Source organism: Carya illinoinensis, chromosome 2, assembly GCF_018687715.1.
Source record: "Carya illinoinensis cultivar Pawnee chromosome 2, C.illinoinensisPawnee_v1, whole genome shotgun sequence".
Lineage (NCBI taxonomy): Eukaryota > Viridiplantae > Streptophyta > Magnoliopsida > Fagales > Juglandaceae > Carya > Carya illinoinensis.
In genome coordinates, this window is record NC_056753.1 from 34,452,644 (window position 1) to 34,472,010 (window position 19,367).

The 19,367-nt window shown below is 36.7% G+C and overlaps 3 protein-coding genes across 4 annotated transcripts; all 3 read right to left on the reverse strand.

Moving 5' to 3' along the window:
* Positions 1–1,262: 1,262 nt before the first annotated feature.
* LOC122301249 (UDP-glucuronate 4-epimerase 3) lies at positions 1,263–3,408 on the reverse strand. Its single transcript, XM_043112459.1, has one exon. It carries the CDS (start codon positions 2,933–2,935, stop codon positions 1,619–1,621), a length of 1,317 nt encoding a protein of 438 aa, XP_042968393.1. The 5' UTR covers positions 2,936–3,408; the 3' UTR covers positions 1,263–1,618.
* Positions 3,409–9,911: 6,503 nt separating this feature from the next.
* On the reverse strand, positions 9,912–13,864 carry LOC122301248 (transketolase, chloroplastic). The gene is made up of 7 exons (XM_043112458.1): positions 13,294–13,864; positions 12,852–12,942; positions 12,632–12,737; positions 12,258–12,540; positions 11,735–11,883; positions 11,497–11,650; positions 9,912–11,162 (listed from the first exon to the last, which is right to left on the reverse strand). The coding sequence occupies exons 1-7, from the start codon at positions 13,801–13,803 to the stop codon at positions 10,203–10,205; spliced, it is 2,253 nt and encodes a 750-aa protein (XP_042968392.1). The 5' UTR covers positions 13,804–13,864; the 3' UTR covers positions 9,912–10,202.
* A 2,140-nt stretch (positions 13,865–16,004) lies between these two features.
* On the reverse strand, positions 16,005–17,707 carry LOC122301251. 2 transcript variants are annotated; one of them, XM_043112465.1, is made up of 3 exons: positions 17,430–17,707; positions 17,171–17,323; positions 16,005–16,368 (listed from the first exon to the last, which is right to left on the reverse strand). In XM_043112465.1, the coding sequence occupies exons 2-3, from the start codon at positions 17,218–17,220 to the stop codon at positions 16,134–16,136; spliced, it is 285 nt and encodes a 94-aa protein (XP_042968399.1). In that variant the 5' UTR covers positions 17,221–17,323; positions 17,430–17,707; the 3' UTR covers positions 16,005–16,133. The 2 variants fall into 2 exon arrangements, with proteins under 2 accessions (XP_042968399.1, XP_042968398.1); XM_043112464.1 differs by having other exon boundaries at positions 17,171–17,235; positions 17,430–17,702.
* Positions 17,708–19,367: the final 1,660 nt, after the last annotated feature.

Below are 19,367 nucleotides of genomic sequence, written 5' to 3' on the forward strand. Positions count from 1 at the left end.
TGAAGTCCTGGAGACTATTCCCCCTAAGAACTACCAATCAGAGTTCACTAGAAAGTCTAGTTCAAATCAACTCCTCTCGGCATGTAACAAGGCCGTATCTATCAATTCCTGCTAACCATGGAACCCCAACTGATTGTGCATGCTAGGCAGGGTTCAATAGAAAATTAAGTTACAAAAAGGGAAATTCCTCTCTTTGGGAACTGGTTGTATATATACCAAATTAAGCTATGGGACTAGCCTATTCTGGAGACTGCTCAAATCCTCCAAGATATTGGTTCAGGCAAGACTCAACAATTAAATCTGACAGTGTATAGTTTCCCAAATGTTTCATGGTTATGAAAATGTAAAACGTGCAAAACAGTCTCTTACACTATAACTGCATTGAGGTATTCCAAAATCAAACATATGGCCATAAATAAATAGGGATAAGAATCAAGAGAGAAAATTGCACCTTGAACTGCATCAAGACTGTTGTAAAAGACAACAATCGGACAAGAAGCACCATGTCTTGAACAAACATGTCTGAATTGATTCTCAAAATAACCAACATAAAAAACTGACCTTTAAATGCATTGCTCAGTGAAAATTTTTTGGGTTTTCTGATCGTGAAGTTAATGCCTATCCAATGGAGAAACAGGTATTATATTGAAACTGTACCAAACTCATAATTCCTATTGGAGAAAGAGACTTGCTACGTACACAAAGAGATTACACAAAAGCAATGGGGGTAAAAATACCAAATACGCCTTAAAAATAAATAAAAAAAATAAAATAAAAACTGCAAGAGGCATTGGAGCTCAAACCAAATTATCCTTATTTATTGTTCTACAGTACCTAAACTTAGGAGAGAAGTAAAGACTACAGCTTTAGCTGTAAGGAAGATAATTTTCCCCTTGATTCTCAAGATAGCTTAAAAAGAACTTCATCTAAACATATGAGTTCTTCATAATTGAGTAAACATTTTTTAGGGATAGAAACACAGGAATCACTATGCTACAAGATATAAATGTAATCATGCCACATTGACTAATAACCGAAGTGACATACCAGCAAATCACATGGATATAACAACAACATTATGTATATACACACAGATATATTTACACTTGTTCTTTCGTTTATCAATTTATTTAATCTACAATGTGGTGTGGACAGTTGCATGTAAGTGTACATGCCAAAATTAGGGTAATGTTTTGATGGTCACTCTGTTTTTCCGTGTACTTTTAAATGAAAGGAAATCCAATACATCAATTTACAGAACAGAAAGGGCAAACTATAGTGTAAATTTTTATTAAATTTCATAAAAATGATAAATGTCCACCAATCAGCAAATGCTCTATCAGTCCCGAATTCTACAGTGCCGAAGCTACAGATATTACATAAGAGAGAGAAAAAGATGGTTCGGGTTCTCTTTGATACAGCTAAGGAGTGCCCCGAACAATGGCCACCAACCACAAAACTTCTTCAATGCAGGGCACAAGGTTCCTCATTATATGGAATCATTAAGATAAGCGAAAAGAAGATAATCGTGCACCGAACATAGAAATGTTGAAAACAATCATAAGAATCATAATGAACAGAATTCAAAGGATCCTACCAACGCAATCAAAAGAATTTTTCAGCCGGCAGCCTTTTTCCCACCAGAATAGTAATTGAGATACCACCTCACAAACTTCTTCAAGCCCGTCTGCAGATCCGTTGAGGGCTTATAACCAAGTTCCCTCTCAGCCAAGCTGATATTAGCGTGAGTAAACTGGACATCCCCATTTCGTGGCAACTTCATGATATGTCTCTTGGCCTTCGCCTTCAAGAGCCTCTCTAAAATGTTCACAAGATCTGAAACCGGCACGGGTGAAGTATTGCCCAAATTGAAAACCCGCAGTTGAGCTGGGCCCCTCTTCTTCCCACCACTCCCAGTGCTCTTCTCTGCGGTATCCAATGCCGCCAAGCACCCCTTCACAATGTCATCAATGTAGGTAAAGTCCCTAGCGACCGTACCATGATTAGCCGCTTCAAAGATCGAAATCGACTTCCCCTTTAATATATCCTTCGTGAAAAAGAAATAGGCCATATCGGGTCTCCCCCACGGACCATAAACCGTGAAAAATCTCAAACCAGTAAGTGAAAGGCCGTATATATGATTGTAAGTATGTGCAATTTCTTCACCGGCCTTCTTAGTAGCCGCATACAGGCTAGCAGGCTGGTCAGTCCGGTCTCTTTCCGAAAAGGGTACCTTAGTATTAAGTCCATAAACTGAACTGGAAGACGCCCACACGATTGCGGGTTGTGGATTCGCAGATTTACAAACCTCTAAAAGACTAACAAGACCAGCAATGTTACTATGCACGTAAGAGCCAGGATTTTCCATGGCATACCTCACTCCAGCTTGGGCAGCCAAATGCATCACATGGGTAAATGCAACGACTTCGAAAAGCTTACTCAATAGCGTTGAATCGTTGATGTCTCCTTCAACAATGAACACGCCCGTGCGCTCCAAAAGCGCTTGGCGAGCTCGTTTCAATGACGGATCGTAGTAGTCGTTGAAATTGTCGAGGCCGAGCACGCCGTCTCCGCGGCGCTTGAGAGCGGTGGATACATGGGTTCCGACGAACCCAGCAGCTCCCGTTACGAGCACCGACATGCCGTTACGTGAGCGAAGTCGGGCGGAGGAGCGGACGCGTTTTTCCCAGGCGGGTCCACCCCAGTTGTAGGTCCTGAGAGAACGGCGAGAAGGATCGAAGGATTGAGGTGAAGAAGATGGGGATCGGAAGAAGAAGAGCAAGATCAAGCCCAGGAACACAAAGGACCAGAAGGTCAGCTTGGCGAGCGATGAGTGCCAGCGGAGTCTGTGAATGTAGGGGGCTTTGTCCATCTTGAATTTTCCTGGAGTTGAGGGAATGTTGTCGAGGTGGGACATTGGCTTCAGCTGGGACATTTTCTCGGGAAAATGTTGGGTTTGGAGTTATAACCCAGATTTCGATCAGGTGGTCTTTTCGCTAACTGGGGCGTTTTGGGGACTTGAATTGGGGGTTTGGGAATGGATTAGGGTTGGAGGAAGAATTCTTGCGGCGATGGTGTTGAAGATAGAGAAAGTGAGGGTGAAAAGACGCTTGCTTTGGTTGGTGTTTCTGTTCCTTTTAGCTCTTTTTCTGAGTACTGTTTAGGGGGAATCTTTCTGGCTTCTTGAGCATGGAGGCATGGGTTGCTGTTGTGGTGGACTTCCCGCTGAGAAAGATCAAAACTTTGATCCAAATTAATGGAGGATTAGAGGGAGCTCAATGATTTGTTGACTTGTTTGATCTTTAGTTTAACCGGAAGAAAACAACCTCAAAAGTTTCTGTATTTTTTCCTTTTTTTGGGTATGGTGAAGAAATGCAAGTGGGAAGAGTGAAAACTTGTTTTTCTATTTTCAATCTCATTACTTTTTATTTGGTTGGTTGGGAGGGCCTCCCAAATTTATATACCCCTCTATTCAAGCAACTTTTGTAGCGGAGTTCTTCATTTGGGGATAAATGATTTTAATGTTCAAAATTTGTGAAACGTGAAATGTGGTGGTGAGAAGGAGTTGGTATGGTATGGATGAGATTTTGAGGCTAATTATGAAGTGATTTCCGTGTTTTCTCGCCATTATTATGTTTTTGTTTTTTTTTTTTTTGGTGTTATTTTCATAGATCATTTCTCCAACCAAGGGAAGATGTGAGTGTCCCGGAGATTTGGGACTTTCAATTTCTTGAAGTTACAAATTGTTATTTATGGCGGTCATGATTAGGTTGCGCTAATGTTTCTAATTGCGTTTATAAGATTAGATTGCTAGTATATCTATAATATTAATGATATATATCGTATCATCATTTTACTTATATCTTATTATATATGAAATGATGAATTTTTTATCATTTAATGATAAAATAATATAAAATAAATAATTATTTAATAATAATAAATATACTATATTTTATTTAGTAGAATGTAAGTAAAATAATTATATAATATATAAAACTTTCCTATCCATAATAATACATAGAATAAGCAAGTATTATGTATTATTTAAAAAAAATTAATAAATATGATATCCACGTTAAGGTTAATTTTTTAATGAAAATTTTATCCTAATTAATGCATTAACAACTCGTTTGTTCCTCTCATCTCTTCAATTTGTTTAAATCGAATCTCCTTTTCATTGCATGAATTACATTATTTTTTTAAGTTTAGATAAAATAAAAAATAAAAAAATACATTATTTTAAATTTCAATTACCATCCTTCAAAAGAGAAAAAAAATGATTAAAATTTAAATATTATATTTTTATTTTCTTGCCTTTAAGCACGCCATCAAAGTTTAATAATCCATTTTTGCGCGTCATGCTGAATAACCCATGCATGAATCATGATATCAGTAGACATGGCAAATGATCCTGAAAATATTATAATTTTATTAGTCACATAAAAACAACCTAATTATTGATTTCATCATCTTCACAAACCTTTAATTCTATGTTTTGTTTTCTGCCGATAGCCATTATATTCGAATACATTTTGGTTTATATATTGATCCATATATAATAGAATTATTTTATAAATATAATATTATTATAAAATTATATTTTGTTGCTTCGATCAATTTCTTAAGAGTTTTACTACATATAAGTAAAATCGTATACTAATCTGCATGTTAATACTGATTTTTTCATACTTAAAATTTAAATTAGTACTATTTTTAGTAAAATATATTTTTTGACTAATTATAATAAATTGATACACATATTAATATACAAATATACTTGCAATTAAACTTTTCCATTTCTTAAATTTATCTGTAGATCTTTCTAGCTACGTACGGAGTTTCTTTTCTTCTTATCATGCAATCAATATTTGTTAAAAAAAACTGACTAAATATATAATTTGTATGAAAAAGTTAATTTTTTAATAATAAACTTTTATTTAAATAAAAAAAAAGTTTACGTCACTTTCACAACTTATAAGTTATAATTGTATCTAACATTATATTTTTTTTATAATAATATTCTAAATCAATATTAATTTACGTTATGTTATATATAATTATTTTTACGTATTTTTTATGTATTCTATTAATATAATTATCAAAATAATTATTTTATATTTAAAAAATAATATAATCAATTATATTAATAAAATATATAAAAAAATACGTTAAAATGACTATATATATATATAGAATATTTGTATTAATTTACTGTAAATGAATCAAAAAGTATTACTTTTTTTTTTTAAAAAGGAAAAAAAAAACATCAGCACAAGCTGCACAAAATGATTGGTTCTAGTTTTTTTTAGATCTGAGATTCTACTTAACCACTTAGATTTTTTAAATGAGAATTTTAAGTTTTAAAATTAAATATTAAAATATTATATTTTAATATTATTATTGTATTGAGATTTGAAAAAGTTAAGAAAAAGTTAAATTATTTATTATATTTTATATGAAAATTTAAGAAAGTTGTAATGATGAGATGAGAATTTTATATTTCAGATAAAAATTTCTTGTAACCCAACACAATCTAAATTTTATTTTTAGGTTTTTCTTTCCCATTTATTAAATGGTCTGGTTGGCTGTTGTATGTATGGAGAGGTATGAGTAATTGCTATGGGAGACAGTATCATGTGAGAGAGAGAGAGGAATCAGTGTTCACATTTAGTGACGGAGTGGAAATGCAAAATAAAGTACTTTGGCCGAAAGCAAGAGGAAGAATGGAAAGCAGCATGTGGGGTGGGGTGGGTGGGTGGGTGGATGCATGTATGTAGAGATTATCCTAAGAATCACGTACAAAGTTTTCTTCTTATGCAAGCCGCAGCTTTTCGTGACTCAAAATGTGGAAAGAGTGACATTGAAGAAACAGCCCTAAATTATGCCCCCACATTCCCTATCATATACATACATATATATATATATATATATATGCGCATCATGAAATGGATAGCTCTAGTCCCATAGCCGAATATTTGATGGGTGAAAGGAATATTATTTCTTAAAAAAAAAATTAGGTAAAATCTTACTTTTCATTTTTTTGATACGATACATTATAACTAACTTAATTTGCATGTGAAAACTACTAAAAAATTCAAAATTAAATAAGATAAAACTTAAAATAAAAAACAACATATGCATGACATCATGATGGCCGTATTTTCTTGTAAATTCCCTACTGCCCAATTTCTGAAATATTGGTTGTACATTGAAAGAGTTGAGTTGAATTGATTAATGAATTGAATTGTTTTTAGAGAATAAACAAAAGAAAAATAGGTTTATCCGCAAATAGCACCGTCCCCATGAAAGTGCGATCTGGAAAAATAAAAAATAAAAAATAAAATAAAATAAGGGAAGAAAATAGGCCGTATAATACTTAATAGTATTATAATACTCCTTTGTTAAAGAATATGGCATCATGTTCAATGACTCACGGGGAGTTCATAAAATACGGCAGTATCACGTCTAGTCTCATAAAATATTTATAGGTCCACAATGGGATTGAGGATATTAAAAGCCTTAGAGCAGTCGCCTTAATAAATTTTAACTAAAATTTTATTAAAAAATTTATTTTTATAAATTTTAACTAGTCACTTTTTATAACATTAAATAATAGGCTTAACAAATCTTTTAAAAATTGAAAATAATATCATCAACATGTGGTCCAGTGAATTATAAAAACAAGCATCACTTCATTAATATGAATCCCATTGAAGTCTTTTAAAGTTTAAGTGAGGGAGAGGAAAGACAGAGAATATTGAGTTTTTTTTCAACTAGTTCTTCTTGCGCGGGAGAGAAAGAGGTAGCGGGAAGTGAATATTTTAGTCCAAAAATAATATTTGGCCAACCCCTTCCACTCAATAAATTTGGTCAGCCATATAGTTTATGGTTAAATTTATTGTTCATTTGTTGAGCCTATTGTTGTATTTTATTTTACACTTTAACTATTCTTTGATTAAAATTTAACTTTGTTGAGCCAACTACTAGTGCTATAAGGTGTTCATAGTTTTTGCCTTATATGAAAAATGCTTGGGAATCCGACAATGGATCTGGAGCATTTCTCCCGACACTTTGTTATTGTTTTCTTCTTCTTTTTTTTTTTATTTTTTTTTATTTAGTGATTAATTAAGTATTTTTTATTTATGTTGTGATTTTTTTTAATATTTAAGAATATTTTAAAAATATATATAAAAATAAATAAATTACCCTTGTCGATCCAAATTTGGATCTTGAGTCGGTGGCCGTAGAGACACTTTTTTGCCTTTTGGTGTGGAAACAGATCATCCACCTCATTCATGAGAGGCTAAAACAAAAGCCATCTTTAGGTCTATGGTGGAACCCGGTTTCATGATTTCAAGTGAAAGTACTAGTACTGGTCTACAGCCATATTTGGTCTCTTGTTCGTACTTGCGACAAGTAAGCAAGAAAATTGCTTATAAAGACAATTAAGAAGAAGAATCATCGTGTGAAGCTTTGGCCGGTGAGAAAAATATAAAAAAAGTAATTACACATTTTAAGAAGCTGGTGTTTATAACCCAAAATCCTTTTTTATTTATTTTTATTTTGTAAATATGTGTTTCATCAAATAAATAAAACTGAGTATAATGAGTTATCATGATCCTCTTCAAATGAAGAAGTGGGAGAATTATATAAAAGAACAAAGTATGGGAATGTTGTCCTCCTGGTGCATTAGGGGTGACAGGAACATCTCCACAGGCGGCATGTGAGATTAATGCTGCGGTGGCCAGTCTGTGATCATCGTAAGCATCTGTGATTCTGTAGATTCTCTAGGGGAGTGATCAAACAGTAATCTGATCCTTCTTCTTCAACTCATGTAGCTCGTTCCCAGCTGAAACAGCGCGCGCTAAGAGTCATCAGTCATGTCATTTTGTCCATATTCAATATCGGGGAGCTAGCTAGCAAAGCAAGGTGTTTTCATTGATCTGGGAGAATCTCGTAGATAAGATAATATTGGTTAAACAGATAAAATTTAGAGACTACAAGGAACTAGAAAAAAGACAGCAATTGCAAGATCAATTGAAGAATATCGACTCTTTTCCAAGAAAAGCAATCAGTTTTCTACCCTGGAGCTTCAAAGGTGTTTGTTTAGCTAAGTTGCAAAACTCTATCGATCGCAAGACAACATGACACAGCTAAAAGCTGGGTCTCACCGTTACTTGTATGGCTCGATCATATATATATCCTTTTTCTGTAAATGTTTGAATGAATAGGCTTACTTAAGCTTCAGCCGTGTGTATTGTTCTATTTATATAGATTTACATTGAACGAGATAACTACAGGTGGAATAGATATGTACAATATAAATCCTATCTAAAGCATTATAATTCCTATATATCAAGAGGGATCGAAGATGCAGTTGGCATATCAGATAAGCATTGGAGTTCTGTTGGTGTATGAGATAAATACTGGACTTGAAGTGAGTGATCTTCGGAGGAGTTTGAATCTTGGCTTATCTGTCTATCATTTTCCACACAAAAAGCTGCATTTAATGGTTGAAATCACACTCTAGTTCTGCAAAATCACATCTCTTGTATGATCACTTTAAAACTAACTAAAGTTGGGTTCCCCCGCATCTAGCTGTAGATATTGATGCAAAGAGTTCAGAAGACATTTGAGAATGACAACATTATTACCTCGATGGACCAACGATAGATCACAGCAAAATGATTATCCCCTCAACATTAATGGCATCAAAATGTTCATACATAAGTCAAACGTAACAATTTAATATTACATCATAGGATAATAGTAAAAGAGATGTTAAATACGTAGCAATACTGTTTCCCACTTAACTGTATAATTAAATTAAGTTTTTTAACATATTTAGAAAATGAAAAACTTTTCAATATAAATAAATTAAAGAGCCATTTACGTTATTATTCTTGCTTGCTCACTAAAGACCTCATGACAAAATAATAATCGCCGACGTTCGTTGGTACCTTAATGCTCAAATTCTATCTATCGCCATCAGTAATGTTTTTCGTCAACAAACTTAACCGTGAGTTCGGGGCAAGATATTGGAGGGAAAGGTACCCACCCGCATAAGAGTTGAGTGACGAGTGTTACTGTTCATACATTTTTAGGATAATGCCACTCGGACCTAGATTTTTAATTGAGAAAGCTGACTGACAAGTGTAAATGTATTTTTTTTTCAATCATTTTTTTTATATATTTATAACATTTTAAAAAAAAATTAAAAAATAAATCAATTTATTATTAATCATTTGTTTAACCATTAAATTAAAAAAATTAAAAATAAAAATCACAATGGATAAATTTTATCTATCAATTTTATTCATCTAAATAGCATTTTTCCAAAATTTTAACAAACTTTTGGTGGTAGAGGACAATGTGGATAGGTAGGCTGAGGACAGGAGCTTCAACAACCACAAACTTTGGTAGATGTTGGGCAATATCTTCCCTTCCCTGTCCCCCAGGTGGAACCCACCAGCTCAAAAAGTTTAGGACCACTCCAAAGTTTATTAAGAGGCTTAATTTATATTTATGGATGGTGATAAAAATTAAAAATTAAAAAAAAATATTTTTTAATATTATTTTATTTTAAAAATTAAAAAAATTAAATTATTTCTTTTATTTTATATAAAAATTTAAAAAATTTATGATAATTAAAAAATATAAAAATAAAAATTTTGTAACAGTAAACGAGTCCGCTCTCTAGGAAACATTTCCGTTCATGAAGGGTATGGAGTGCCCTACTCCTCTTATGGCTTTAAAGGATTGTCCAATCCCACTTACCCGCAGGATGTTTTTCGGTGGGGTTGGGGACAAGGGGGAAATCTAAAGCCAACAGCCAACTAGGCTACCGGATTTGGCCAGCATGTAAATCTCTGACCGACTATTTGAGAAAAATAGCTTTTACATGCATGTTCATAAATGCTTCCAAATTCTTTATAATTGAAAGACAACGACATAACATTACAAAACTCAAGACAGGTCCAAGAGTTGTTACAAATTTGCGTAAATTCAAGAACCCTAATCTCTCTGAGTCTATATGCTCCACTGAGGAAACATAATAGAAGAAAATTTAATCTGGCCTTTTATTGTCATAAAAGAGACCGTGGCGCATAAAACATGTATTGGGAATGGCCTCTTCACAGTAATTACCAACCTAAAACAGCTTGTCAAAGGATAAGTTTTCATGACACAACTAGCCAAGCCTAGCTAAGTTCTTTGGCTGCTGCAATAACAGCTTCTGCAGTAAGACCAAACTCTTTGTATATTCTCCCTGCGGGTGCACTGGCCCCAAACCTGTCAATTCCTATTGCCTTGCCTTTGCTTCCAATAATCTTCTCCCACCCGAATGTTGACCCAGCCTCGATGCTAACCCTAGCTGAGACAGCTGCTGGCAAAACACTTTCCTTGTAAGCATCGGATTGCTCATCAAAGAGCTCCCAAGAAACGAGGGAAACAACTCTAACAGCCTTCCCCTCCTTTCTCAGTTCCTCAGCCGCTTTGGCAGCAATTTCCAGTTCAGAACCAGTTCCGATCAAAATAACATCTGGCTTGTTACCTGAAGAATTGTCTGAAATAGTATAGCCACCCTTTTCAACTCCTTCCACAGAAGTTCCAGGAAGTTGGGGAAGCTTTTGCCGAGAGAGAGCAAGAATAGAGGGTCTCTTCTTGTTAAGGACTGCAACCTTGTATGCTCCTGCAGTCTCGTTTCCATCTGCTGGACGGAGCATCAGAATATTGGGCATTGCCCGGAAACTTGCTAGGTGCTCTATTGGCTGATGGGTTGGGCCATCTTCTCCGAGTCCAATTGAATCATGAGTCATAACATAGATAACTCTAGCTTCACATAATGCAGAAATCCTGATAGCTGCTCTCATGTAGTCGGTGAAAACAAAGAAAGTAGCACAGTATGGAATCAGCCCAGGGCTGTGTAAGGCAATGCCATTGCAAATGGCTCCCATTCCATGCTCTCTAACGCCAAACCTAACATTGCGTTCTTCCGGTGTATTCTTTTGGAAGTCCCCAAACATCTTCAGCAATGTCATGTTGGAAGAAGCAAGGTCTGCACTGCCACCAAGAAGACCTGGGAGAACCTTTGCAAGGGCATTAAGGCATTGCTGAGAGAGATTTCTGGTCGCATCAGCGGGGCTGTCCGGAGCATAAGTCTGGAGAATAGAAATGAAAAAATAATATATAAGATAACCTGCATAATCGATCTGTACTTTTCATTAGCCAATATGGGCTAGTCTATGTGAATACCGAGTTACAAGATTACGTATGCCAACACCAATATAAATGCGATGGTCTTTTTTTATTTTTTCTTTTTCTTTTTCTTTTTATTTTTTTCTTTCTTTCTTTAAGCAGAAGCTAATTGTAATCAAATGTTGTGTAAAATACTTGCCAAAGGAACATTCATGCCCATTTTAGGATCATATGACAGAAACAAGCAGGCAGGCCCTGAAAGAAGAGATCAAGAGTAATCAAATGATCATTACTTACAGGAAGTGCTTTGTCCCAGCCAGCTGGTAATTCACCATAGATGATAGACTTGAGCTCTGCCGCTTCCTCCTTGTACTTCTTCTCATATTCAGCAAACTTGGCATTCCATTCAGATTCGAGAGCAGCACCGTCAGGAACATGGCGGCTCCAATGCCTGAGAAAGTCCAAAAAAATTTATTGATACCAAATCCCCCCCGTAGTATGACAAACAATGATATCTATATCTATGCTTCCTCACTTTTTAACCTCTTCAGGCACATGGAAAGGTTCATATGGCCATCCAAGGTTCTTCCTAGTAGCATCCACTTCCTTGGCACCTAGTGCACTTCCATGTACACTGTAAGAGTTTGCCTTGTTTGGAGAACCATAGCCAATTGTTGTAGTCACCTGAGGGCACGCAAATGAAAAACGAAGTCAAGCACATCAAACTCAAGACTCTTGGCCCTTCTTTTACAGAACTCAAATAAAGAATGACTCCAATGTATCCACTAGATAGTTGACTCCTATATTCAGGATTTAGAGATTGCAAGTGAAGGAGGGTGTAAGAGCCAACAGAACCCTGCCTGAACTTCCACAAATACCCTTCCCATCTGCTGGTATGAAGCAACGCAACCTTAAGGCATAGTTGGTTGAACTTATCAGATAACTATGAACAGAAAAACTAATATATAAGTGCATTGGTATATAAAGAAATTATCTCCCCCCTGCATTAATCCCAACTGCACTGCACCATAAGAATCAACATATCAGGAATTTCTAACCTTGATTAAAGTGGGCTTGTCTTTCACAGTCTTTGCTTCCTCAATGGCAGCGCGAATATCATCATAGCCAGTGTTTCCATTCTTCACCCAGATAATGTGCCACCCAAGGCCCTCAAAACGTTTGTCAACACTCTCAGTGAACGCAATATCTGTGTCACCATCAATAGAAATGTGGTTGTCATCATAGAAAGCAATCAACTTCCCAAGTCCCCAGTGCCCGGCTAGGGAACAAGCTTCATTTGAAATCCCCTCCATTTGGCAACCATCTCCCAGAATAACGTATCTAGAGAAAACAACGCAGATACTTTTAAATCAAACAAGATAGGGCATTGTAACTTAAACTATATATGAAATGGAAAATAAATAGAAATTACGTGTAATGGTCAACGATCTCATTGTCAGGCTTGTTGAAACGAGCAGCCAAGTGCTTCTCGGCAAGAGCCAAACCGACAGCATTGGCAATACCCTGCCCAAGAGGACCTGCATAAAGTAAAAGAAAACAACAAAGATTAATTAAAAAGCGAGGAAGATGTTGTCATAATGACTAATAGAAAAATTGATCAATTAGCTAATATTTGGAGACAAGGATCTAACCAGTTGTGACTTCACAACCAGGTGTCTCAAAGTTCTCAGGGTGTCCAGGGGTTCTGCTTCCCCATTGACGGAAACTCTTCAGGTCTTCTTCCTGATAGTGGATCCCCAATATTTTCAATTCATACGGAATCAAATATTTATTCTTAAAAATATAATTAACAAAGGTTGTGTGTGTGTGTGTAGAAATGATAATATTCATAAGACCTTGTAACCTTTTGTCAAGAAATTGACTTGCAATTATATTCATAAGACCGTAGTAGCCGAATACATGGTGTATCAGAAGCTTACTATTATCAAACCCAATCCACACACACACACACAGAGCAAAACACACAAAGGGTAGGCCAAAAATCCTTCAAAAAAATATATTATACGTAATTTTCCAATGAAAACTCCCGATATATCCTTTAAAATTTAGAAAGAAAGATTAGGTAATAACCACCTTGACACTATCGTAGCCAGCGAGGTGAAGCAGAGCGTACTGGAGCATGCAGCCGTGGCCGGCTGAGAGAACGAAGCGGTCACGGTTGAACCAATAGGGGTTCTTGGGGTTGTACCTCATGACTTCGTCATACAAGATATGGCCCATCGGGGCGCAGCCCATGGGAAGACCCGGGTGACCCGAGTTCGCCTTCTCAACGGCATCTATGGCCAGGAACCGGATCGTGTTGACAGACTTCTCCACCAACGAGATATCGGTGGTCTTGTCGACAATGGGGGTCTGGGCGACGGAGGCTCGTACCTGAAGGCTATAGTCGGAGACTCGGCGTCGGCGGTGGTGGACTCCGGTCGATGACTTTGAGTGTGAGGATTTGAGGCCGGAGAAAGTAGGAATAGTGTGAGTGGGGAGCGAGACCACGCGATCAGATGAGGATGGATTGGAGGCATGGTGGTGGGAAATGGCTCGGGCTAGGAGTGCCTGAGACAGAGTCAGTGATGAAGTGGAAGCCATAACTTAACCAGAGAGAGAGAGAGAGAGAGAGAGAGGCAAGTAATGGCTATAAAATGGCTGATGGAGAGTCCGAGGTGTTCGATTTATCCGTGAGAGTGCGTCTCTTCTCGTCTGTACGTCAAAAAATCATGACGGGTAGAGAGAACAGACCGTTAGATTCAGATTGGGAGACATCAGAGCCGTTGACTGTGGGTAGGAAATGCTCTGCCTTTCGTTTTTTTTCCTTCCGCTCCCTCTCTTTTTTCAGCAATTTCTTTAATATGTCGCAGGAAATGAAATGTATAAATTCAAGGAAATCAAGAAGAATGATTTTATTGTTAAAAATAAACAAGTGATGACACATCCTATATATGTATCAGAATAGTGTGTCCTCTACATAGACACCAACTTACAAACAGAAATCCTATCAAAAAAAAAAAAAAAACTTACAAACAGAAACATTTAGTATAAGAATGTTAGAATATTAACTGCTTTGGAAGCATCGAGTAATTATATATATATAGAATATCCTTTTCTTTTCTTTTTTAATTTTTATTTTTTATTTTTCCCTAAGATAAAAATGAAAATAGTCACCATCTGATTCTACAACGTTTTTCAGATCCTAGTGGTAGGTGGGTGGGTGTTGGTAGAATCAAGAGATGTTGGTTGGAGCATAGGTTCTAAGCGGCATACAAATATTGTACACGACTCATTCGGCGTTACCATTACTAAAATTTTCCAGTTAACCGAAAAAAGGCTGCTTACTTTATGTATGGTCAGACAACGACCGTTGACAGATTAAGTTGGTGATTTGTACTTATTTTTACTGAATTTCTGATTTTTTATTCATTTTACCCCAAAAATGGTGTTCAATCTAAATAAATATTGATATTCTTGATCAAATTGATTGATTTAGCACATTTCTAGTGACTGCTATTAAAGATAATAAGAACTATCTGAAAGAATAGTATTTCTCTTAGATTAAATGGCAGCATTGCTCCCATATTGCGACAGATAAATGAACAGCGTGTATAGTTTACCTTTTTCTTAATTCTAATTTGAAACTAGATGCAGGCATCCAGCAATTGCATGCATCACCCAAAATTCCCAAATTTAAGGCGATCCGTTGTTGAAAAGTTGCTGGTGGGTCACGAAGTTTGGTGGAGTGGAGGGTTGGTCACACACACACACACACACACACACACACACATATATATATATATATGTTTTGCTCTGTCACTCTGTTGAAGATTTGTTCCAAAAAATTGCAGAAGTTTGGTTAGGAAGGAAGAGAGGCCCTTTGCATTGTTGTACAAACTCGACTCCCAGAAGTTTTAATGTTTCTTTACGCCACCTAATTTAATTAGGTGGAAGGAAAGCCGCCAAACGAAGTAGCATCTGCACAACTAAGATGAGTAATGAGACAGTCTTCCAAACACGTTCATTCTCATACAGGTTTCCCCCTCTAGCTAGCTGGATAGAGCAGGAGCAGGTGGTCCGGTCTCCGGATAATCTCGATAGCAACACTAAACAGCTAGCCTACCCTAGAAACTTTTAACTGTCATTGCTCCTAACTCTTGAACATGAAGCTCGAGGATAATTGCTTTCAAAATTTTCCTCCCAACAAATGAGTCTAGGGAGGCCAGCTTTGATTGGGAAAATTGTAGGTTTGAAATGGTTATAAGTTGACGTCATGCTTCAGCAAAATGATCCAATGTACATTTCACTCCGGCAACTTGAGGACTTCATGTTACAACATCTTTGTGGGAAATTTTTGAATACTACACTTTCATTCTACTCTTATCTCACTATGATGAGGTGGCATTGCCCATCATTTACAAAGTGTTATGAAAGTGTAGTGAGATAAGAGTGGAATGATGGTGGAGCATCAAGCATTACTCATTTTCATATATGCAATAACCATTCAGAAAATTACTCTATATGTTAGACATCCCACTTTACACCTGAGCAACTTGTTCTAAAGTGATTCAATGATTTTTCAAGAATTGCGTAGAAATCACCTACAGGAACATATCTCAGCTCATTAAACCATGACCTTATTCCAGACTTCCAAATAAATCAGTGAAATATAAACCGAATTATTAACTGATAAAAGTCTTTCAGTTCATTTCTAGTTGGATTTGCACCGCAGACAACTCTAGATTTTCCCTTCAAACAACTCTAGATTGACATTTAAGACAATGAACAAGTGAGCATGGAAATCAAAACAAAGGAAAGAGATACCGTTTCAATAAAGGATGATCGAAGAAGTATTTTGTCTTTTACAGCCAAGAAAATCGAACAAACTGACAGCTGCCAAACGTGAGGCATATGGAAATATCAGCTTGATGTCAAGACTCAGATACTGTCTCGGTAAGAGAAGCATCAGCTGCAGAATTTTGAGCTTCTAGTAGCTTCATTTGCCGTTCTGCATGTTCTCTTTCACAGGCAGAAATTCCCATGATGATATCAAGCATAGTACCAGTTGTGCCAAAGAACACAAGGGGTGCTAAAGATTTCCTTTTTATACCCACTGGAATTGCAAGTAAAGCCCCTGCTACTGAAAAAACCCATGTTCCCAGTGCGCTGCGAGCAATGGACATTCAGTAAAGCTTATTACATTCCAATTCAAAACAACACTTGAAAATAAATAAAGGAATTGGATCTACCATGTGAGAGGGAAAAAAAACAAAAATAAGACTGATATAAAGCAGGTTGGGCATGTGTCCGAGAATTAAACAGATTTGCAACATCTCAAGAGCTTTAAAATAAATTTTTTTTTTTTTTTTGATAAGTAAGAGCTTTAAAATAAAAATTACAACAGAATTTCTAATTTTCTTCATTCCAATGTCATGGAAGGATGGAACAAGCAAAGCAATTGGAAAAAGACATCAGTGGCGGTTTCTAGATGAGTAAGCTTGAGGTTACTTATGGTTTTCAGGTTCGATTCATATAACTTAGATGTTCAAGATATACACATCTCATCTTATATTAATGACACGCAGATCTATAATAATAAGCATACAAACATAAAAAATCATTATTATATCTATGTTCATATGCTCATCAGGGATGGATGACACAAAAATAAAAGTTAAACTCACTCGATGAGAAGAAACTGCAATAGAATCTTTGTTTACATTCAGATTTAGGAAAGATCATGATGCAAATCCTAATTAACAGAGCTGTGTAAAAACCCAACAAACAGCCAAAGACAAAATATACCTTGATAAGCTACAACAAAAATTTCATCAGCTAAGGAATTTTACAAATAAGCAGCAAATTTTCAGGCTCTGAGAAAAACCGAAATAGTCTATGAAACAGATAAGAAGAAAAAACGCGAAGGAAAAAATAAATAAAGGGAAGAAAAAGGGGAAAATATACTAACTTGGCCACTGAGCAGTCTTCGAGCTGCTTGACATTCTCTTGGCCTACCATAACTCACTCTTCAATCTGTTTCACTCTTTCATGTGATTATAAAAACGATGAAGATGTATGGCATATGGAAATTTCTATGTGTGCGTGTTTCGATCGCGATTTTCTATATATTTGAAGTCAGTGTTAAAAGCAAGCAGCATGTTGCGGAGAGGATTTTCAGTGTTAACACTCAAAACTCAAAACTCAAAACAATCCAAAAAAGAACATACCAAGAAGTCGAGCGAGAGATTAGCGTCGTCGGTGGGTGAGGGGGGAGGAGGCGACGCACGGCAATGGGGGATGGAGAACTGAGGAAGTTAGGGCTTCTGTGCCATCGGTGTTTAGGATTTTGGATCGAGGATCGACAGAATCGTTTTCCAAAGCATTACACTAGGAACAGGAAAAAGGGAAGAAAAAATTAAGGTATTGAGATTTCGGAGGATTGGGCCGAAAATTTAATGCTTTGGTGAGAAAATGAGTTAATTCCACGTCAGTATTTTTTTTTTTTTTTTTTTTTTTTTATCCTCCCTCCCTCCCTCCTCTCTCTCACTCCGCCAGTGCCCTTCCCAGCATTCCCAATCCCCCTCCCTCAGCATCCCCGTGTCGGCCCAACAAAAAGTTTATTTGCACATGGTTGGCGACCTCTAGCATATATTTTCATCCGAGAAAATCTACTCAGCCTCCCTTTTATCTCATCACACCGCATGAATCCACGTGTTGATTTTTTTTATTATTTCTTTTAGATATCCGTGCGCCCTCTTCCCTTTCCATTTGCTTTCCCCACTCCCACTCCCACCATTCTCCTTCCATCTGCTACTTCCCTCTCCCACCCACCATTTTCCCGTAGCGCTTCCTGCTCTCAATTTTTCATACGCCCCATGAAGTTTTGGCATGCAGTTTTGGATCATCTCTCTCCATGGGTCGCTCCTCCTCCCCGTGCGCTGCTCCCTCCCCCATTTTCACGTAGCTACTTCCCCCCCCCACCCACCCAACCCATTTTTCGTACTCCACATGGACCGCTCCTCTCTGTGCGCTGCTCCCTCATGCGGTAATTTACTTGCAAAAAAGAAATGCATGCCCTACAAATCCATTCATGCTAATTAGCAAGCTTCTGTCCAAAAAATCTAGACTAATTTTCCTGCACAAAATTCCCTAATTTAACATATTCTATTGTAGATTCTGCACTTCAATAATGCCTAATTTCACAGCCCACAATAAGCATAATTTGAAATCATTAAATCTGAAAAAAGGCTTAAACGGATTAAACGAAGGAACTAAACCATACACTAACAGATTATACAAAGTTCATCTCCTTTCATTCACAACAAACAAATCCCTTTACATTCACAACAAATAATCATCTACACAATATGGAGTTCCAGACTTTTTTTCCCACAACATGCCAAATATTCACAACCAAACATAGGGGTATAAACTCTCCAACAACCAAAAAATTTAACAACGGCACAAACTCCCCCATAACTACAACTGCACGGAGCTTCCGACTAAATGCAAGGGAGGAGAAAAAATGAGAGAAGATAGGGTGGCTTTCGTCTGAAACAGGGGAGGGGGGCTTCCGACGTTTGAGAGGGGGGAGAAATGCAAGGGGTGAAAAGGGAAGAGGGCGCACGGATATCTAAAAGAAATAATAAAAAAAACCAACACGTGGATTCGTGCGGTGTGATGAGATAAAGGGGAGGCTGAGTAGACTTTCTCTTTTCATCCACGTATAATAATAAAATTGGATGTTTTGTTCATTCGTCTAGGTTGAACCTTTCACCAAACTCTCACAAGCTCTTTGATTCTCCCTCTCTTCTTTTCAAGATCAAAATGATGGAGGCTAGCTACCATTGTCTCCCAATATAGAACCCCTCAAGTGCTGAATTGTTCTGTCTACCTTTTCTATGTTCAAGCAAGAAAACAGAACGTGTGTGCTCTCTAACCCAAAGCCTTATTGCACGTTGATCTCAACCATGCCAACCCAAACCACCCTTTCGCGTCCAACCTATCTGAGTTCAACCAATGCTAAAAGATCAACTATTATCATTTCTCTCAGAACCAAAGCAAACCATCTCTACACTGTGACCCTTTCACTGTCAACATTCAAGCCAACTCCTTTCAACTCATCACCACAGACAAAATTAATGCATCATTGTCGTCACATTCAG

Excerpts from the sequence above, each read along its gene's own strand:
- LOC122301249 (XM_043112459.1), bottom strand. The coding sequence starts at position 2,935 with ATGTCCCAGCTGAAGCCAATGTCCCACCTCGACAACATTCCCTCAACT.
- LOC122301248 (XM_043112458.1), bottom strand. The coding sequence starts at position 13,803 with ATGGCTTCCACTTCATCACTGACTCTGTCTCAGGCACTCCTAGCCCGA. Across the intron at positions 11,884-12,257 it reads ACAAGCCCACTTTAATCAAG|GTGACTACAACAATTGGCTA; the intron begins GTTAGAAATTCC and ends GCGTGCCCTCAG. Across the intron at positions 11,651-11,734 it reads GTGCCTGAAGAGGTTAAAAA|GCATTGGAGCCGCCATGTTC; the intron begins GTGAGGAAGCAT and ends GGACTTTCTCAG.
- LOC122301251 (XM_043112465.1), bottom strand. The coding sequence starts at position 17,220 with ATGGTAGGCCAAGAGAATGTCAAGCAGCTCGAAGACTGCTCAGTGGCC. Across the intron at positions 16,369-17,170 it reads GAAGACTGCTCAGTGGCCAA|CGCACTGGGAACATGGGTTT; the intron begins GTTAGTATATTT and ends CATTGCTCGCAG.